We start from the raw sequence: 18,948 nt of genomic DNA on the forward strand, positions 1-18,948 counted from the left end.
AGACTCAAGTGGACAAAGACGCGATGAAAGACTGTTTTAAAAGGTACTGCTAAGGTATTTAAAAACCCTTTAGCTGGTTCAGGTTTGATTTTGAACATTATAAAAATGTTTAGCCTTAAGTTGGACAAACTACCCTCCGCAGCGCTGCTCTCCTCTGTGTGAACACTGTTTAAATATCTCCTGATTCCTTATTCTATAGTGGAGCGTTGTTCCATGTTTAACGGATGGTGGCCTTATTTGAGTTTTCTCTCCTTCATCACCCCGTTGTTTTTGCGTGGAATATAGATTTAAAAAATCTAAGTTTTATATTTATAATATTCTGTTGTCCCTTTTACTTTAAGCTACGAGTCTCTTAATTGTAAATGGTTATGCGTAATATTGTCATGCGGTCACCATCATGCAGACTTTGGGTCAGTAAGGAAAAACAACAAACATTCGACTATTCGTCGACTATGGGCAAAATCTGATCAATCAGATTCGACTAAGCAAATCCTTAGTCGGGCTCACCCCTAAAAATCGGGTTTCTCAAAACCAGGATAATGTGAAACTGTACCAAGAATTTGAACCCAAAAGCAGGACTCAAGAGGCAGGAAACAAGTTCGGTACACACAGGCAGACAGTCACAAGGGCAGAGGTATCAAAGATGAGAGGCAAAAATTGTATTCGTAAAGGGACATAAACTGGTCAAAACCATGGGACTAAACATGAGGGAAAATGCTGGACCGCTGACACAAGGTACAAGACGAACTGGCAAAGGAAGGGGAGAGTGAGCTTAAGTACACATTGGGAGTGGAATTAACAAGACACAGGTGCAACACATCGGGGTAATCAGGAGAGCGGGAAACAGGGGAGCAGGAAGTCACTGGATCTGAAACAAGAGACAAGGATAAGTTACAAAAAATAAAACATGACTCACAGGACAAGAAACATGAGGAGAGACAAATAAAATTACTTAACCCACAGATGTGACAGATAAGAGGTTATCCTTTTCGAGGGCATCATCCATACACACAGAGATTTTATTCTCATCTTTAGAGTTAAATGTTGCCAAAAACACAAGCTAGACACTAATGGGATTTTGACAAACTGCAAACATAGAGCTTTTCTTTTTGGACAAACACCTGTTAGACAGCTCTAATATTTCAGTTTGATCAAATAATACAAATGAGTGGTTCTTTAACAAAAACTGATTATTCAATCAGGTTTTACACATTATGCTTTTTTGTTAGGGTTTGTCTTTCAAAACCCTGTACTCAGGATTAAACCAGTAGTTCTTTTGGGGCATATTGAGGAAAAACTCACTCCAGAAACATGGCTCGGAGCCCTGCTGTACTTTTTCTCAGCATCAACATAAACATTGGAAAACTCACTAATAAAAGGTCCCCAGTGGACTGACAAAGAGGCCCTGTGGAGTTAACAACAGCTTTAAATACTCCTTTGGTGAAACCACATTACTACCAGCATGGGTAGAGTTACACAGAGCAGCTATTAAAAAATACAATCATCACTCTTTCCATATCAGGTTTAGAATGTACCATCACTGTGAAAAATGTGCATCAGGCCAGGGTCGATAGCCGTTTTGATAGGTGCATCCTTTGTGTCCAAACTTACCCCAAGATTCACCGCTCCAAATTTCAAACAAGACAGAGGACCCTCAAGTGGCCTAGTGATGAATGTGTTAGGTTCAAGTCAATGGACTCACTCGTGATGCAAATGTTAAATAAATTGAGAGGGGGCCTTTACATTTCCAACACAATAGGTTTAGTGATGTGACGTCTATAATGTTTGCTAGTTAGCCAGTTAGCTCTGTGATGCTAGGGTAAGGGCAGGAACAACTTCAGACACAAATTCTTCCGTGGACCAGACCGTCTCATTTCCTCAAGCCTTAGGGGTCTACAAAGGCTATGAAGGACACGTCCTTTGTAGCCTGTGTCCTTTGAAGGGCGCCGCCCCTGAGGCCAGAATCATCACTTCAGGAATCAGGCTAATCAGTCATGCAGAAACCAAATCTGAAACACTAGGCTGGTTTCTCAATAAATCAACACGGGTCAAGGAAAAAGGTGCAGGAGGCAACAACTCAATCTGTGATGACATGGAGATTTAGATCAGATGTGAGGAGAGAAGAAACACTGTGAGCTCTGTTCAGCTCTTTTCATGAACTAAATCTGTTTGCTGAAATAAGAGTGAAATTAAAGGCTTACACTCGTCCGTCTCAGATTTATGGAGATGCACTGACATTCCTCCTTTAGTGCTTTAAGTGGCAGATCTGTCACAGTGAGAACACAGCTTTACACCAAATAAATCTGCCTGCCTTAGAGAGTCATGATTCCTTTCAGAGATTTATTTCAGCTATGTTCTTAAAGTTTTCAACAGAAACTCACTCACAATGACACAGAAACATGCTGTTTACTCTAAATCCCTCAAAATCAAATCATCACAAATCACTCAAAAGTAGCTGCAAATGATTTCCAGCGTTTGACCAAGTTGGGTCTTGAAAGAGGGATAGAGGAGAGTAAGAGAGAGAGGTGATAGCGATGAGACCAGTAGTAGAAGCTGTTGCAGCTGGAGTCCAGCACGTCCGCAGCAGGAGGATGCCTACGGCAGCTCAGAGGGATCTTTGTCATTTTATTCATAAGTTAAATATGTGCTTTGGTTTGAAAAGAGGTGTGACTTTGGTCCCACGGCTCTACAGGCTAGATCACTTTTGTTTAAGCTTCTCCAAAATACTCCACAGCATATCATGTCAATGAGGAGGAGGGTACATCAATAGTTCTGAGAGACAAAGTGACACAATTCCTCTTTTTGGCTCCAGCTCACCAATTTGAGTTTTAAGTTACTGTTGTGTAAAATATTTAAAGTTTGAATACACATAATGCATGTCAACATGATTTATATCAAATGTCATTTATTAAATGATGTATTCAGGCATTATCAGTCTTTAAAAACATGAGTCAGTCTCTTCACTCAGATGTGTAATGTGTGCTGCTTTAGGTTATGATGACCTGAGACTTTCGTGAAGCCTGAGTGAACACAGAGGAGACTTTCAGTGAAGTAAGAAGCTGTTAATCATTTAGAACCTTGTATAATAATAATTTTGAGTTTTTTTATTTTTTATTATTGGTTAACTTCTTAGTCACTTTAGATTCCCCAACACTTTCTACGGACATCACTCTTCTACGAAACACAATCCAAACTGAGTGTCGAGGTCATCACAGTGTTCCCCAGCATCTAAAGTGGGCTGCAGAGGAAGTGCCATCAGGCAGAGAGGAGGCTTGGGTCACATCTTAGTGAAATAATTATGTCAATTAAGTAAATAATTTGTGTGTCAACTGTGATTAAAGTAAACTACAGATGTTTTATTACTTATACATGTCAAAAAGCCCTTTCAAAGATTTAAAGCCTCTACACGAACGGGCACAGGATCTGAATGTCTCAGGAGAAACAAGACAGATCACAGGACAGTGTTTACTTTTAGTCATTAATACTGTTCTGGATAAAACAGCTCATTATGTATTGTATGATCAAGAATGAGATGTTTCTGGGAGATGCTTTCTTGGACATGACATTGAATGGACGCTGCAGTGACAGGGTTTTGTTTGCAGGGTATTCAAGATGGCAGGTGAAGCAGAAGAGTGATGACGGTCATTAAACGTATTCACAATATAAACAAACAAGTGGTAAAAACATGCAGGTCCGCAGGAGAGAGTATGAAGCAGCTTCATCACACCAGTGGCATGAGATAGATAGTATAAACCCCTCCCACTTTGCTGACTGTGCATTGAATGTCCCGAATATTTCCTCCCGTGTTTACACATCGGCTCACCTCGACTTCTTTTAGACATTTTGGAAGGGAGCTTGTAGTAAAAAGTCCTGATGAAGTCGGGTTGAAAGATTTGGCCTTTTGCATTCACACATGCAGCCCAAGAGGATGTTTCAAGAAATTTTCAGAAGTGCAGACCATGTGTGAAAGGGGCTTTAGTTTGCAGTATGTGGTGCTGATATATCACTAAGGCTTGTGCAGAGGAGTGTTTCCATCAGAAAGCCTCTCCTCTTTTATTTTGAAAGGTAGAAAACAAACTGAAACCCTCTGTGCACAGATTTTGGTGACATCTGTGTGAAAACCAAAACCTGTAACCAGACCCTGTAGTGGCTTTCTTAGGTTGACCTTTGACCCTTGTGCTAATGGCAGTGTGCAGTCCCACCTGGGGAGCCACATGAGCTGTGTGAGGTCATGGCTCCTCTCTGAGCTGTGCAGACAAGCAGACAGCAAGATGACAAACTGAGAGAGGGGGAGGCAGAGAGGACTGCGAGGCACATCACTGAGGATCTCTGTTATTATCCCCAATCCAGCCAGCAGTCTGGACACGCTGCGCCACAATAAAGAAAGCGCCAATCTCTTCTGACATACCGCGTAGCCCGCTGCCCCCCGGCCATCTTTTAGCTGCTCTGTCGGGGCTAAAAATAGCACCGGTTTGCGTGGGCTAACCGACTCAGAGGGGCGGAGAGGTTTGTGCGGTGTGCCAGGAGATGTTGTTATGAGGTTGCATGATAATGTGTTTCCTTAAACGGCCTCTTGTGTTTCTTAGCTTGATACGCGCTGGGTTCAGGATTTAAAGGGATGCTGTTTGTGGATATCTGGTTTGCTTGTGGACCGTGTGGCAGAATACTTTCTGAGAGGTTTCAATCCAAGAAAAGCCTTCAAAGACATTTGGACAGCAGGAGCTTAAGCTGTGCCGAAGGTCTACTGACTCTCAGGTGCAGAGGATCATATAGGAGAGTGAGATGCGTCATGGTTCATTCATCTTTATTCCAACTTTCATAAAACTCAACGGTTCAGATTATATTCACACTCCTGTGGGGAACTTTTAGTTGGTGCTCATTTTGGCGCCCCCTGTGGCCAACGTGGTACCTCTTTCCTTCTGCTGAAGTTGTCCTGTAACATGTCATTAGTCTTATTTTTTATAACAGTCAGTTGTATCACTCATTAACAATCTTTGCAGTGGAAAACATAGACAGGGCCTCTCCAGCAGTGAGCTGTTTACTTTGACACTGACTCCCCTCTGCCTGTTGACACTTTGGTAAAAACATTAGTGTGGTCTCAGGCTGGTCTTGAGAGTAGGGAAATAATGACAGTTAGCAGGCACAGATGTGAGAGCAGCCTGAAGAGATACTGGACCCCAACCATCTCTGAGAGGGAAAAGTGGAGCTACATCCTGTCCAACAATCCAGACAACGGCAGCAGAGCTGGAGAGAGCATCTCTAAACTGCTGATCTCTACACAGTCACTGAAACAATAATAGGTAGTGATGATAGAACCAGTGTTGAAAGCTGTGACATTTGCCTCATATAGTATTGTTTTTAAAGGTGTTTCAACATCGAAGAGACGAAAGAGAGCTGAATGAGGACAGAAATGTCAACATCATCAATATTCCTCTAGGAGTCCCGTTCAGCTTGTCTGACGCTACCTTCAGGGCTGTTCAGTTTGATAGGGATAATTACAAAAGAGCAGACTAATGTTTTAACTTGCCATGTCTTTAGTTGGCCTCTGGTTCTTGTCTCACCCTGTTGGGATTCCATTTCCAATAATTACCTGCTAACCATACATTATCCCACTTATTACCCGCCTACTAACTTATGATACATACACGTTGGCAAAAAAAAACATTGAGTAAAAGACTATTTTATTGATTTAAAGTGATTTTTGTACACAGTTTTAAAAAAAATAGTCCCAGTGATTCCTCGTCAGTTATCGTTCCATGGTGATGGTTTCTTATCTGCCTGTTGCAGTGTATTTAACATGAAACTGTCCTCATTCAGCTCTCCTTCTTCTCTGAGCTCTGCGGTTCACACACCTTTAAAAATAAACAAATGTCACAACTTTGAACCCTGCTGCTATCATCACCACCGCTCATGGTTTAAGTTTCTTTGGAGAGATCGCTAACCTAAAGTCTCTCACCTGCTCCGCTCCTTGATCATATTGATGGACAGGATCCAAGAGGAAAATGTCTGTGTTATTTAGACTGCCGTATTAGCATGCTAACCGAAGCTAACGTTTTAGCCACATTGTTTTGATGCTAACGGAAGCTAACGGTTTTACCTCACCTTACGGTCTATGGAGTCAACAAGCAGAACCTAAATGGGCCTGAACTCTTTTCTGTGGATTGATTTGACATGACGTGTGATCAGTGTGTCTCTGGTGTTGCTCATGTTAGTGAAAGTTAATAACCGTTGTCAAGGTGTTTTGACCAATCGGAATCAAGCATCTTACACAACCGGAAGATCAGTAAGAGAGTTGGGTAATAAAAGGGAGATAATGTACAGTGAACGGGTAGTGAGCAGGACTCTGACACGAATGTAACGCTTGCACAAGAAAGCTACATTCAATAATCCTCAGGCATAGATTGCATAATTAGTTAACTTTGTGTTCACCAACCCCTCGCTCCTCCCCAGCTTTACCCTTTCGTCTGAAATAAATTATGAAACCTGGTTCATGAAAAAAACATGCAAAATTGAAGGCTTCAAATTGGCAGTCAAGAGTCCTACAGGAGACAACAGTCTCTACGTCTACTACGACCAGATACGATACAGTGAGATATTTTATTATAATTGTTTGCATACAACCAACATTTGTTTGTGACAATCAGACAAGATAAAAATGGTATATAACAGGCAGATAAAAAGTAAATCAGATGTTAGCTATGATTGAGAGTTTGTTGTTTACAAACTAAAAACAAAGAAAAGATCCAGCTCAATTTTCATGATTTATTTGATTTTATGATTCGCAATTTATGGCTTTGTATGACTCTAAACAGGAACCAGAGAGCCACATTGTGTGCGTGTGTTTGTGTGTGTGTGTGTGTGTGTGTGTGTGTGTGTGTGTGTGTGTGTGTTTGTGTGTCCTGGGATTGCTGAACACTGATAGTAGCCCCTTGATCAGTAACAGTTGCTCTTGAACGCCTCGCTGCCTCACAAACAGATGGGACCAGTGAAACACACATAACCACACACACAAACTGTCCCCTCGCCACACACACACACACCCACACATAACACTCACAAGGACACACATGCTCACAGAAGCAGTTAAGCAAACAACACATTTCCATGATGGATTGATTTGTACACTGACACAGTGCTGGAGTGTGTGTGGAGTCCCCGGGGGCTTCATGTTCCAGCAGTCACGTCTCCTGTACAGTCTGCAGGATGAGCAGGAAGAGGAGCTTTGGGGTCAGCTGCTCCTGCTGCTGATTATATAACCACAGAGCGGGGATGAATGGAGGGGCAGTGAGGAGTGAACATAGAGCTTTAATGGCTGCAGGAAAAGGGGCATTTCTGTGAATCTCTGGTCAAGCCCTGTTCTGACATTTCTATGTGCGGCTCCACCTGCAGACACCATGAATCACTTTATTCTTCTCATTCTTAAACACAAGGGGAAAAACATGAGCTGCTCTTACGGCTGAAACGTGTTATAAAAACCTGATAACATAAAGCCCAGCTCCTTCAGTCCACGTGTTACAGTGTCGTTGGGCCTGATGGTGAGACTCAAATCTCTCCAAATAGATGAAGCATCAGTATTTAAATGAATGTGAGTGTGCATTAAATAAGATTCTGAGGGGTATTGTGGCAGCTTGCATGGCAGCCAGCCACTACCATCAGTGCATGAATGTGTGCTGTGCTGCGAGAGCTCAGAAGACCAGGAAGGAAGTGTATTAATGCAGCTCACGAACCATTCAAATATACTTATTTTTACTACATGTCTGCATTAAATTCTTGATTCTGATTGGTCAATCATGCTGGCTATTTTTTTTGTTTATGCATGCCTCAGCCTTATTAAAGCATTCGTCCAAAAAGTGTACATATGGGAAATGGTTCAACACCAGCATGGACCTTTACAAGAGGGGACAGTGGAAGTGCCACACAAACAGCTTCAGGTCTGATTGTACAGAGGCGCTGAAAAGTAGTGCACAGCAGCAATGCACAGGGTCTATTTAAAGGTGCAGTGTATTTAGTATTTAGTGACGTCTTTTAACACTGGGAGAACTCTGTGGATAAGGTCAAATCAATAAAAAATGGTCTCATTTCTTTCTTTTTGCATGTACACTACCAGTCAAAAGTTTGGACACACCTTCTCATTCAATGTTTTTCATTTATTTTAATTATTTTCAACATTGTAGATTAATACTGAAGACATTAAAACTATGAAATAATATGGTTTGGCCATAATATGGATTACAACAGTAGTCAAATAGAGCTATCCATTGTGTACTAACCCTACCTCTGAACAACACAACTGATGGTCTCAAACACATTAAGAAGGTAAGTCATTCTACAAATGAACTCTTGACAAGGTTCATGTTAATTAGAAACCATTCCAGGAGACCACTTCATGAAGCAGACTGAGAGAATACCAAGAGTGTGCAAAGCTGTCATGAAGGAAAAAGGGGGCTACTTTACAGAATCTAAAATATAAAACATATTCTGCTTTGTTTAACACTTTTTTGTTCATTAAATAATTCCATGTATGTTCTTTCATAGTTTTGATGTCTTCAGTATTAATCTACAGTGTTTAAAATAATTAAAATAAAACCCTTGAATGAGGAGGTGTGTCCAAACTTTTGACCGGTACTGTATATGTCTGTATTCATAAAAAAAGAAAACTGTGAAATCATCAGAAGTCAATCCGTTTATTCTTTTTCTTGTTAAAACAACACCAGAGGTGAGACAGTGGTGTGTGATGCTGGCCTCAACTCTCTGTGACAATCCCACACAAACATTTCTGTTTTTATTTATCACAGCATCCCATAAGTCAAGAAAACAACGTTACAACAACAGCAGAGCAACCAAAACAACTGAACCAGGTCGAAAAGAAACAAAAACACTGAAGAGCACTGAATGGAGAGTCAGTCAGGGGTTAAATATAACAGCTAAATGTATAAATCTGTAGCACGTCTGAATAACAATTCAAGGGAAGAAAGTACTTTTGTGTCCAGATGAGCAAATTAAAAACTCAGAAAGAGAAGAGATGTCCTCAGTCAACTCAGCCCTGACATATGATTCACTCAGGAGGACTGACTGATGAAGCTTAAATACCATGATTCAGCCGCCCAGAAACTACACAGTGGGAATCACAGACCATTAAAAAACAAGAATATTCACTAAAAAGGTCTGACCAGTTTCTCTTTCAGATCCTTACAAATATAAAATCAAATGTTTGATGTAGGTACTAAACATGGGCAGTGTGACTAAGAGGTGAGGTGTGTTGTAATAATGAAACCGCAGGCTGCTCTGAACGACTTGTTCAAAAAGCGAGACGAGCACAAGATCGGCTATCACCAGGGGGTGAATCTCCTTAAAAGGAGACGTTCTTCATTGTAAACAGAAGGGAGAAACACAACTTTGTTGAATTGCAGCCGTGAAGGAAGCTTCCAGAATGCTGGGCTCTGGATGCTTGGGGGTCTTAAAGAGGCAGTAGCTGAAATGAAATGTTTCCCAGGGGTTTCCAACACCCCTTTTCGACCGAAGCAGTTTCAGGGCCGGTTCGGAGCTGGTGCTCAATTGAGAAAAAAAAAAATTGTGTTTCGACTGTTTTGGCCCCAACTCTTTGCTGGTCTTGAACCATGAACCGCTTACGTCAGGGGGCGGGGTTTCCGTGATTAAAAACACAAACCAAACGTGTTTCCTCAATTGTCCTACAGCGAAAAAATAAATAATAATAATGGATTTCAAGGCAAAGCAGTGGTCGGCCGAGGAGACAAGCTGCCATTGTCCGCCATCGTTGTCGTTGTGAGGGAAAGTTCAGACTGGCAAAAGCGGTAACGTAAATCTGACGTCATGATGGGATCAAGCGGGCGGAAAAACAAATGGGTGCCGTGTTGATTCGCAAGTTCAACCAGCTCCGAACCAGCGCGAGCACCAGCCTGGAAACACAACCCGGTTTGCGTTGGTCGAAAAGAGGTAAAAGACCCCAGCCTGAGATAAATACATAATGTTTTGAGCTGTCAATCATGTAAAGCTACTAAGCTATTAGTGCAAGAACAGAAAACCTGCAAATCAGCATAATACCTCCGCTTTAAGGGTCTTTTAAATCTGTGGTCCTTAAAATGACTCTTTGAATCAGTCAGACAATCAGAGAAGAGGTGGTGTTAGATAACAGAAGAGCCAGGTTTTGAGGAGAGGTGTAGATTTTAAAGTTTTGAAGAGGACGATGTCTTTGAATGTCTTTAATTAGGCTTGCTAAAAGAATGGTATCAAAATCAAATTCAGCGTGAGTGACATAACCATACGTGACAGTGTACATAAAATACCAGGGCTACTGTCATTACTTGAAATGAATCTGAGTTTTCTGACAGGAAAATTAAAGTGGCATGCATTTTTTCCTTGAAGAATGTGAACATGAGAGAGTCGGGGAAGATGTCATCTCCACAGCTCAGTTTTCTTTTCTCTTTAAATATGTTTTTCAGAGAACAACCAGATTCAAGGAAATTAAAATCTGGTCAAATGTAAAATAAAATGATCGTTCTCCTTTATTTCCAACCTTTGCTTTCAATTGTGGTTTACAATAGAAATAATCAAGTCGTATTGGTATTTCAAAGCACCATCTCTCTCCGTAGATCGGGTCCTGTGAGGAGTCAGAGCAGGTAAGCATTGTCTTGATGAAAGTCTGTTCTAGGTCTCTCAGCTCTGTGCTCTTTTGATAGCCGTCCTGGTTTCGCAGCAGACCTCCTGTTGGACTGAACTGAGCCGGAGCCCCACTGAGTGTAAAGAGGAAGCCTGAGATAGATGCAGCATGCAGGGCGTTTCCTGGGGGAGGGATGTACATACGACCGCAGCAGAACTGAAACAACCAGTGAATCAGAAGATGACAGGCTAAAAGACTGAAGTCTTCTTCTGAGTGTGGTGTGGACTTGTGTGATGGGAAGCAAACAATTCACTCACTGTGGATATTTTCCTTGGATGTGACGCTCAGGGTTGAAACTGAAATGCTGATTTAAGTGACATGACTGTAGTCCAGGTTTGAACATTGTTTAAACAGAGGCAGTTTTTTTCAGGTAAGGTATTGATTTTCTAGTATTGATGGAAACTTACTTACTATAGACTTAGACTTCTGTCTCTGTGTTACGTTTAGACGTTAATGACCTGCCATGGTTGTCCCTTATACTGACCAAGACTTGTGGGGACTTCTTCTTCTTCACTGTGGTAGACTGTTAGAATAATTGTCTACTCTGTATATAGGATTATCATACTGTCTAAATCATACTGTTTAATCATACTGTTTTTCTTTATATTGTTATAATCATACTGTCTTTATCATACTGTCTGAAATGTCTTTAAAAAGGGAAGTTCATTTGCAGTTGAAAAGGGAGAGTTTCATTTATAATAAAAAAGAAGAAGTTCATGGACAGTCGAAACCAGTATAGTCTGGTTTCTACAAAAATCATGTGCTGCATAACTGTGCTGTATAATCTACTTCATTTTCCTTGAACGTTTGACCTTAAGCAGGGCAATCCGAGGACAAGCAGAATGAGGAAGGACAGTGTGCCTAGTGATGGATCACACCTGCGCAACACATACACATATAGTAATGACTGAACAATGTTAGTGTGTGTGAGAAGCCTCAAATCCCTCCCTTTATGCTTACTCGCCACTATTGTAACTAGGGCGTTCCTAATACAATAAAAAGAAAGGTTTGCAAGAGAAGGGTTAGAGTTTAGGGAAGAGTGTAAACCTTCTCTTGCTCTCCTTGCAAGTATCTTACATGCTAACTGATGTCTCTTGTTTGATTCTTTGTTGATAGATGTGTCTTTGAACCTGACATAGACAAAACTTAGTCTGCATTGTTGGACTTGTGCTTTATTGTCATGTCCCTGTTTGTGATTGTAATCTAGCCTCGGGATGTTTTGTGTCCCCTTAACTTGAATTTATGAATTCACAATTTATAATGGATCGCTTATTTAGCTCATATAACTTTATGGTGTGTTAACTCTAAAGCAGGAAGCTGATATTTGCTATTTATCTATTGATTTAATCAGACCTTATGTGATGATGTTAATTGTTTGCAGGCTTGCCGCCACTTTCTGTGTCAGAGGGTCTGTCTTTTTATCAAGTGAACCAGGTTTATCTAGTGGAGGTCTAATACTGATGCACTGTCAATAAATGTGTTATACAGTGTGGGAGTTATATAGTGTACAGAAGTTCCTGCTAACAATTTATGATGGATGCAACTTTCCCACACACCTGTCATAGGACATGGATGTGTGATGTATTTCTCTCTGATAAGCAACTTAAAAGACATCATGACACCTTATATTAACATCAGGCTAATTAGCTAACAGTACTAACCAAGCGGCAGCCTCTGATATTGAAACATGAAGCCAATGCAGAATTGCTAAAGCTGCAGTTCCTCTTGTGACTTGAAGCTGACAGCAATCAGAGAATCCCCGTTAACACCAACGATGAAACGCCCAGTTTTAGAGCAGGGAGAAACCATAGACTGTATAAATAATGTACGTAGTATCTGTGACGTCACCAATCTGTTCCTGAGTGCTGTTTTGAAGCCAATCATCAGCAGCAGCCATATTGAAAATGCTGAACTCAACCACTCAAAGTGTGACATAAAGAGGCGAGGTTTGAGCCTCCTAGCCAACAGCTATGTGTTCCAGCCTGTCAGTCAAGTCAGTCATGTCCTTATTTGGGAAAAAACTTGTAATCTTAATATCTTCTGAACCGTCACGTTAGAAAAAAATGTACTTCCCATATAGTGTGCCAATAGAGAAATTAGCTACAGCCAAGCTGTTTTTTGAACCAGGCTGTAAACATATTTATTTCTGCTGTATAGATTGTCTTTTTTGAATGGGTGTGTATGCCGTTCTCTGTGTTTCTGCAGCGAACCCCAAGCAGATGCTCGATGAACTGCAGTTTCCGCATGGGCTTCATATTTTGAGACTGGAGCTTGCCGCTTGGGAGAAACATTGTTTCAGCCTGATTGAAAACACGTTTAAAAATAAACGGGGGAACAGCTGTGTTGGGCGGGTTGGCGCGTTACGGCTCTTAGGTTGAGTCACCATTTCCAATATGGCGACCGCCATCGTTGGGCTTCAAAACGTCTATTTAGAAACCAATGGATGTGGTCACACAGACTACGTCCATGATTTTACGATCCATAGTTTGAACTTTACTGTCAGCAGTACCTCTCTGTTTTCATGTGTCAATCTGTCCAACCTGAATGTTAGCTAGGAAGTGGGTGAATGGAGACGTGTAGTTTATAATGTCATATGTTGATTAAACTTGAATCACAGCTTGCTGTAGCTCCATATGATCCGTTTCCATTTTCTTCAGTTATTAAAAAATGTAGGAGCAGTTATAGTAACATCTGTAGAAACCCATTAGTGTACACAGTTTGCTCACCTGGAGCATTAAGACATGACCACAGCGTCCAGGCATTCCGATCCTGAGTGTAACGTCAGAGGAAAAAGGCCACCGTGGGAATTCACCAAATTTCACACAACGTCTAAAGACAAGTGGATTGTACACTTTTCTTTCTGACATGACAAAGAAGAAGGTTTCACTACTCCACAGCTGAAAGGGAAGTGTCATGTTCGAGGACTAGATGCTAAAACATGTCTTTTTTTAACCTTTTCAACCTGTTTCCTTAGAAACATCTTGAATTATTTATTTTTTAACTTGTCATACAAAGAGAAGTTGAAAACTGATTTGAAAAAGACATAAAAATTATGCTGTGGCTGTACAAAATCATCTTTTTTTTATCTTTGTGCATCTTTTGTTTCTTTTTCTTCAGAAGTAGCACCTTGTGTGCTTTTTCATACGCACTTTATAATGTCACTTTGAAAGGTTGACATAACTTTGACCACTCAGTAAAAATATTTATATATACTCCGACTGCAAGCATTTTTTCATAATAAATAACTTCATCATCTTTTTTTATAACAACTTATTTTGAACAATAACGCTGTGTTCTGTATTTTTGATCCCAGAGTTTGGTAAAGCTGATGGTCCTGGATTTCTCTTCCAACAGACAGTTCTCCTTTCTAAGGTGATACCACTTCAGTCCTTTTTTTTCACAAACTATCAGGCCTCCAAGACCTCTTCCAAGTCCAGATCAAGGTTTAACCTGAAGAACTTAGAGGAGGAGGAGGAGTAAGAGGAGGATGGGGACGAGGGAGGGGACTAGAGGAGGAGGAGAGGAAGTTTTGTTCTCAGTGGAACCGATGAACCGCAAATCTAGGATCCTTGGTGTCGCGGATTTCAATCTGGAGCAGAAACAGAGAGAGAAAGAGAGAGAGTCAGAAAGAGTTTCAGTAACATCTGAGATGAGAACAATAAAAATGTGTGTCTGGGACAAGAGAGAGGAGGGGGTGACACGTTAGGGAAAGATCAAGATTAATTCAGACTCTGTGCTTCAGGTTGAACACTGACACACACTGAGGTGTGTTTCATAGAGCTACACAAGCGACGGCGGTCATGAGAGCTTGTTAGATCACATGATGCTAACCACTCATTAAACACACTAAAGAGGGTGCAGAAGTAAAGAGTTTTTTTCTTACAATGTAAGGAAAAAGGCATGCAGCAATTTAAATCTAAACATCTAGTTCAGGGGTTCCCAAAGTGTGGGTCGGGGGGGATGTACTGTTATTATTTTTATTTCTTTATAATTATTACTACTTTTTCTATATTTCTTTATTTATTTTTTTTTCTTCTCTTTGTTGGTTTTGTATGACATATATAATTTGTTTACTTGTGGTGCACATAGAAGTACTGAAAAATGCAATAAAAAATGTTGAATGACAAAAGTTATCTAAAAATGGAACATTTTACCCATCACAGTAAAACATATCCACAAAAATAGTATCTACACTTGAAATAAAACCTTTCTTTCTGCCAGATGACTCCTAAGTTTAGGGTTAGTGAACAGTTAATTATCAAAAGCATCAGTAACAGTAGGTTAATACATAACAGCACAGGAAACACAGACACATGCTCATATAGGTAGGCAAATTTTCTGAAGACCAGCTGAATGAAGCCACATTAAAACACTTTGAGGGACAGTGGGAGTCGCTAGTTTTTGGCACCTATATTTTGGGGGTTGTGGGCTGAAAAGTTTGGGAACCCCTGATCTAGTTTATAAAAATCTAAGTTGCACGTTTGACATGGTTAGAATTTGATCATATTTGGACACTACTCAAAGCCTTTGTATTTTTACAGCTGCTCAGGTCTACAGTCAGATGTTTTCTCCATCCTGAAGTCTAATATGTTAAATTTTAAGACCCTTTTAGAAGCTGAACCAGTTCTTCTGAAATTCACTTCAGGTTTGAGCGTAAAACTGAAAAAAAGACAAACAAAAAAGAGCAATCAAACAGAGCTAAGGGTGCTGTGTAATCACAACTTAAAACCAGCTCTTGGGGTTTGATTATAGTGATCAGGAACAGTTAGACAGAGGAACCAGAATCCTCCCAAATGGTTTATGCAACTGGTTTGCATTTCTCCACAGACAAACAGGCCAGTACATTCAGGACACGTAGCTAACAACACACCCTGATCCTTATGAGAGGGAATAAAATCCTAGAGCTGTATGAAAATGTCAGAACAAAACATGTTGAGTCACAGTCCAGCTGTGAACCCTGATGTTCAGATCTCGAAACACAATGATTTGTAGTCCTTGGTTTTGAGTAGCATGTGTCTGCAGACCCAGAGGCTACAGACATGTGTTTGTGATTGCACCACCTAGTGCATTGGATCACCAAGGAGCAGCTTTTCAGTGTCTAATGTATCATATCTGGTGTGTCACTGTCCCCCTAACCCCAACACGAACTACACATGGGTCCTGTAGATGCAGCCCCAGAACTGCAGTCCTGAACCTGCAGTCCCTGGCTCTGCAGACACATAATATAGGGGATTTTTGACAGTCATCTCCACCCTGTCTCCCTCTCTCCAGCTGCTCCACTCCGTTTGGCTGCAGACTGAAGTGAGAGCGTCAGCAGGAGGACTCTGACATATGAGTCAGTGCGAGCCACCGAGATGTGGAAAATGAAAAGGACCAAAGCAAACATAAATAAACTCACTAATGCAATAAGCTTGAAAGGTCACACTGTAATACATTTTCTCTCACATTTTTCTCTCTTGTTATACAACTCAGACTTTTCATGCAGGATTATCTGGGGAGCTTTGGGTCCTGTCTTTTTGTTTAAAATGGATGGCAGAAAAGTTATTTTTTAGTTTAACAATGACATTAAAGTAGTAAGTGTATTTTCCAGAGAGGACTCTGCACAGCTCAGCTGGAGAAGCAGAACTAGTCTATCAACCGCTGCAGACGAGGTCAGCTCTAACACTTAATCAGACTCATTTTAAGAAACTGAGACTCAAACACTAAAGTCTGTGAACCTGTTACGCTCTCTTAAGAACATTTTCAGTACTTTACTTTGCAATCAGAGAGCCCTTTCATTTTAGGATATGACACAAACATGTTCTTCCACCTTCAGCGCACTGATCCGCTGTTCAGGTCTGTGGGTTTTGACCAAAGAAATGAGGGGAGGGGTTTCTGAGATAACTGGAGAGCAAGAGAGATCCAGAGTTACCTGGTGGTTCAGGTGTGTAAACTGTGAGCCCATGAACCCAGAGAGCTCCTGCTGTCAGGAGTGGGACTTAGTAACAACAGTACTGAAGGATCTTTCTGAATAAAACGCTGATGTTTTACACGCTTTCTTCAATTTTAAGAAGTTAAATCAGAAAACTAGAAAAGCTGAATGGAAGTGCGTCCTCAGAGTACGTTTCTTTCTTAAGTCTTCTAAAGGTGTCATAGACCTGAACAGCTGATCATTGCTCGGTCTCAGCAGATGTGTGTCTAACATGAGTCTGGTCCTGCTGGAGGTTTCTGCCTGTTAAAGGAAGTTTGTCCTTGCCACTATAACCTTCAAAGTGCTCTGCTCATGGTGGATTAAGATGAGATCAGACTGAGTCCTGTCTGTAAGAGGGGACTGGATCTTATCCTGTCTTGATGTTGGGTCTTTGTTAACAATAGAACATAGAGTACGGTCTAGACCTGCTCTGTTTGGAAACAGTCTTCAGATATTGCGATTTGGCGCGATATAAATAAAGATTGATTGATTGATTGATTGATTGATTGATTGCGGTGGAGGAACATCTGGAAATAGTGCAAGAACAAAAGGGCTTTCTGATGGCAAAGTAAGGAGTTGAAAATGTTCTAGTAGAGTGCCCACTTACACTGACATTTGTGTCAGAGTTTCTTAAAGAGCTGACCCAGTCTGCAACCCACTTCAACCCACCCCGTCTCACCACATTTTAAAAGAATGAACTGTCCCGTTGACAAAAACTCCACATGCAAATGGGAGCTGCTGACTGGTCTTGTATTTCATTCCCAATATTACCAGTATGAATCAAAAACAAACTGATTTATAGTACAAGGAGATTATCGAGCACAAAGGCAACATAGGGAGGGGTAAGAAGGGCTTCACAGGGCAACATCCTTCTGCAAGACAGAGGAGAGGACAGCCTTCAGTCTGTCACTGATAGGACTGCATGCAGGGGGTCATGCTGCAGACCTGGATCAATACTTCATTCAAGATAATACAAAAAACTCAATGATCTTACTCCATCCATTCGGAGAGAAGAGCTGAGGTGGAGCTGTAGGGAGGAAACAATTTCAATATCATCTTCTGTATCTGTTGTAATGATAATAACTTTATTCATAAAGCACTTTTCAAAACAAATTACAAAGCACTTTACAAACAATTGAAAAGGTAATAGGCCCCAATTAAGAACATATTATTACCCAACGGAAGTATTAAGGCAAGCATCAAAGTAATAAACCCTAAAATCAATAAAAAGCAAGTCTAAAAATGTGAGTCTTTAAAAGTGACTTAGAAGACAACATTGTGTTATCTTCCCTGATCTCCTCTGACAGGTCAATCCACAGGTTAAGGAAATCACCTTTAGTTTTACGCCTTTGGTTTTTCGGTTTGAGCATGGAATAGTTAATAATGACCTACTTAAGGATCTGGGATTACTTGTGGCTCATAGGGGGTCAGGAGGTCAGCTATGTGTTCTGGAGCTGACCTCCTATGAGCTTTAAAAGTTAACAGCATCGTTTTGGAATCAATTCTCTGGACTGGGAGCCAGAGAAGTGATTTTAAAATGGGTGTGATGTGTTCTTTCCTGTTGGACCTGGTTATGACTCTGGCTGCGGCATTCTGGATCAGCTGAAGTTTGTTGAGGTTATTTTGTGAGAGACAGGATAAATCTATCCTGGATGAAATAAAAGCATGAGCTACTGTTTGGGGGTTTCTGATTGATAAAAATGACTAAAATGTTGACAGTTTTCTTAATTGGAAAACACATGATGAGGTGAAAGTCAAAGATGATACCAAGGTCTCTACAGGAGTCAGTAATGGTAAATGGAATGGGACCAAGATAGGCTGAAATATAATTTTGGTATAAGTCTGGACCTTTAATTGTGGGAAAGTCACCAAAGCTAACGTGTCAAGAAACAACATGATTCACATCAGTTCAAACACACTAGCAGCAGGTGGTTCAGTAAAGCCGTGGTCAAGATTTGATCTGGTTCAGTCGTAGGAACAACCTGGATATTGTAGGAAAATAATTGTGTGGAATAAAATAACTTCTAAATTGGGCATGGATTTAGGCTTATGGCTAAGTTGCACGGCAATGTAGCGAGCGGCCCGAATTCAATTCCAGCCTGTGGCTCCTTTCCCCGCATGTCATCCCCCACTCTCTCCCAGTTTCCTACGCTATCCACTGTCCTCTCCTCTATAAATAAAGGTGTAAAAGCCCCAAAAAATACAACTTTAAAAAGACCTCTTAATTCAAATGAAGGGGTCCTGAACCTCACTGTCACCATAACAAACACATGGTAAAGGTTAGAGAACATTCTCGATTAGGGATGTGTGGATCCTAATC

General features: G+C 40.9%; 1 protein-coding gene across 1 annotated transcript in view; it reads right to left on the minus strand.

Moving 5' to 3' along the window:
• Positions 1-13,746: 13,746 nt before the first annotated feature.
• Positions 13,747-18,948, minus strand: part of lhfpl4a (LHFPL tetraspan subfamily member 4a) — a 46,315-nt gene continuing 41,113 nt past the window's right edge. The window contains exon 4 of the mRNA XM_034679903.1: positions 13,747-14,267. Within this exon, the coding sequence (XP_034535794.1) occupies positions 14,214-14,267 (54 nt within the window). The 3' untranslated portion in view covers positions 13,747-14,213. The remainder of the gene's footprint in view (positions 14,268-18,948) is intronic.

Source organism: Notolabrus celidotus, chromosome 1 (assembly GCF_009762535.1).
Source record: "Notolabrus celidotus isolate fNotCel1 chromosome 1, fNotCel1.pri, whole genome shotgun sequence".
NCBI classification, from domain to species: Eukaryota; Metazoa; Chordata; class Actinopteri; order Labriformes; family Labridae; genus Notolabrus; species Notolabrus celidotus.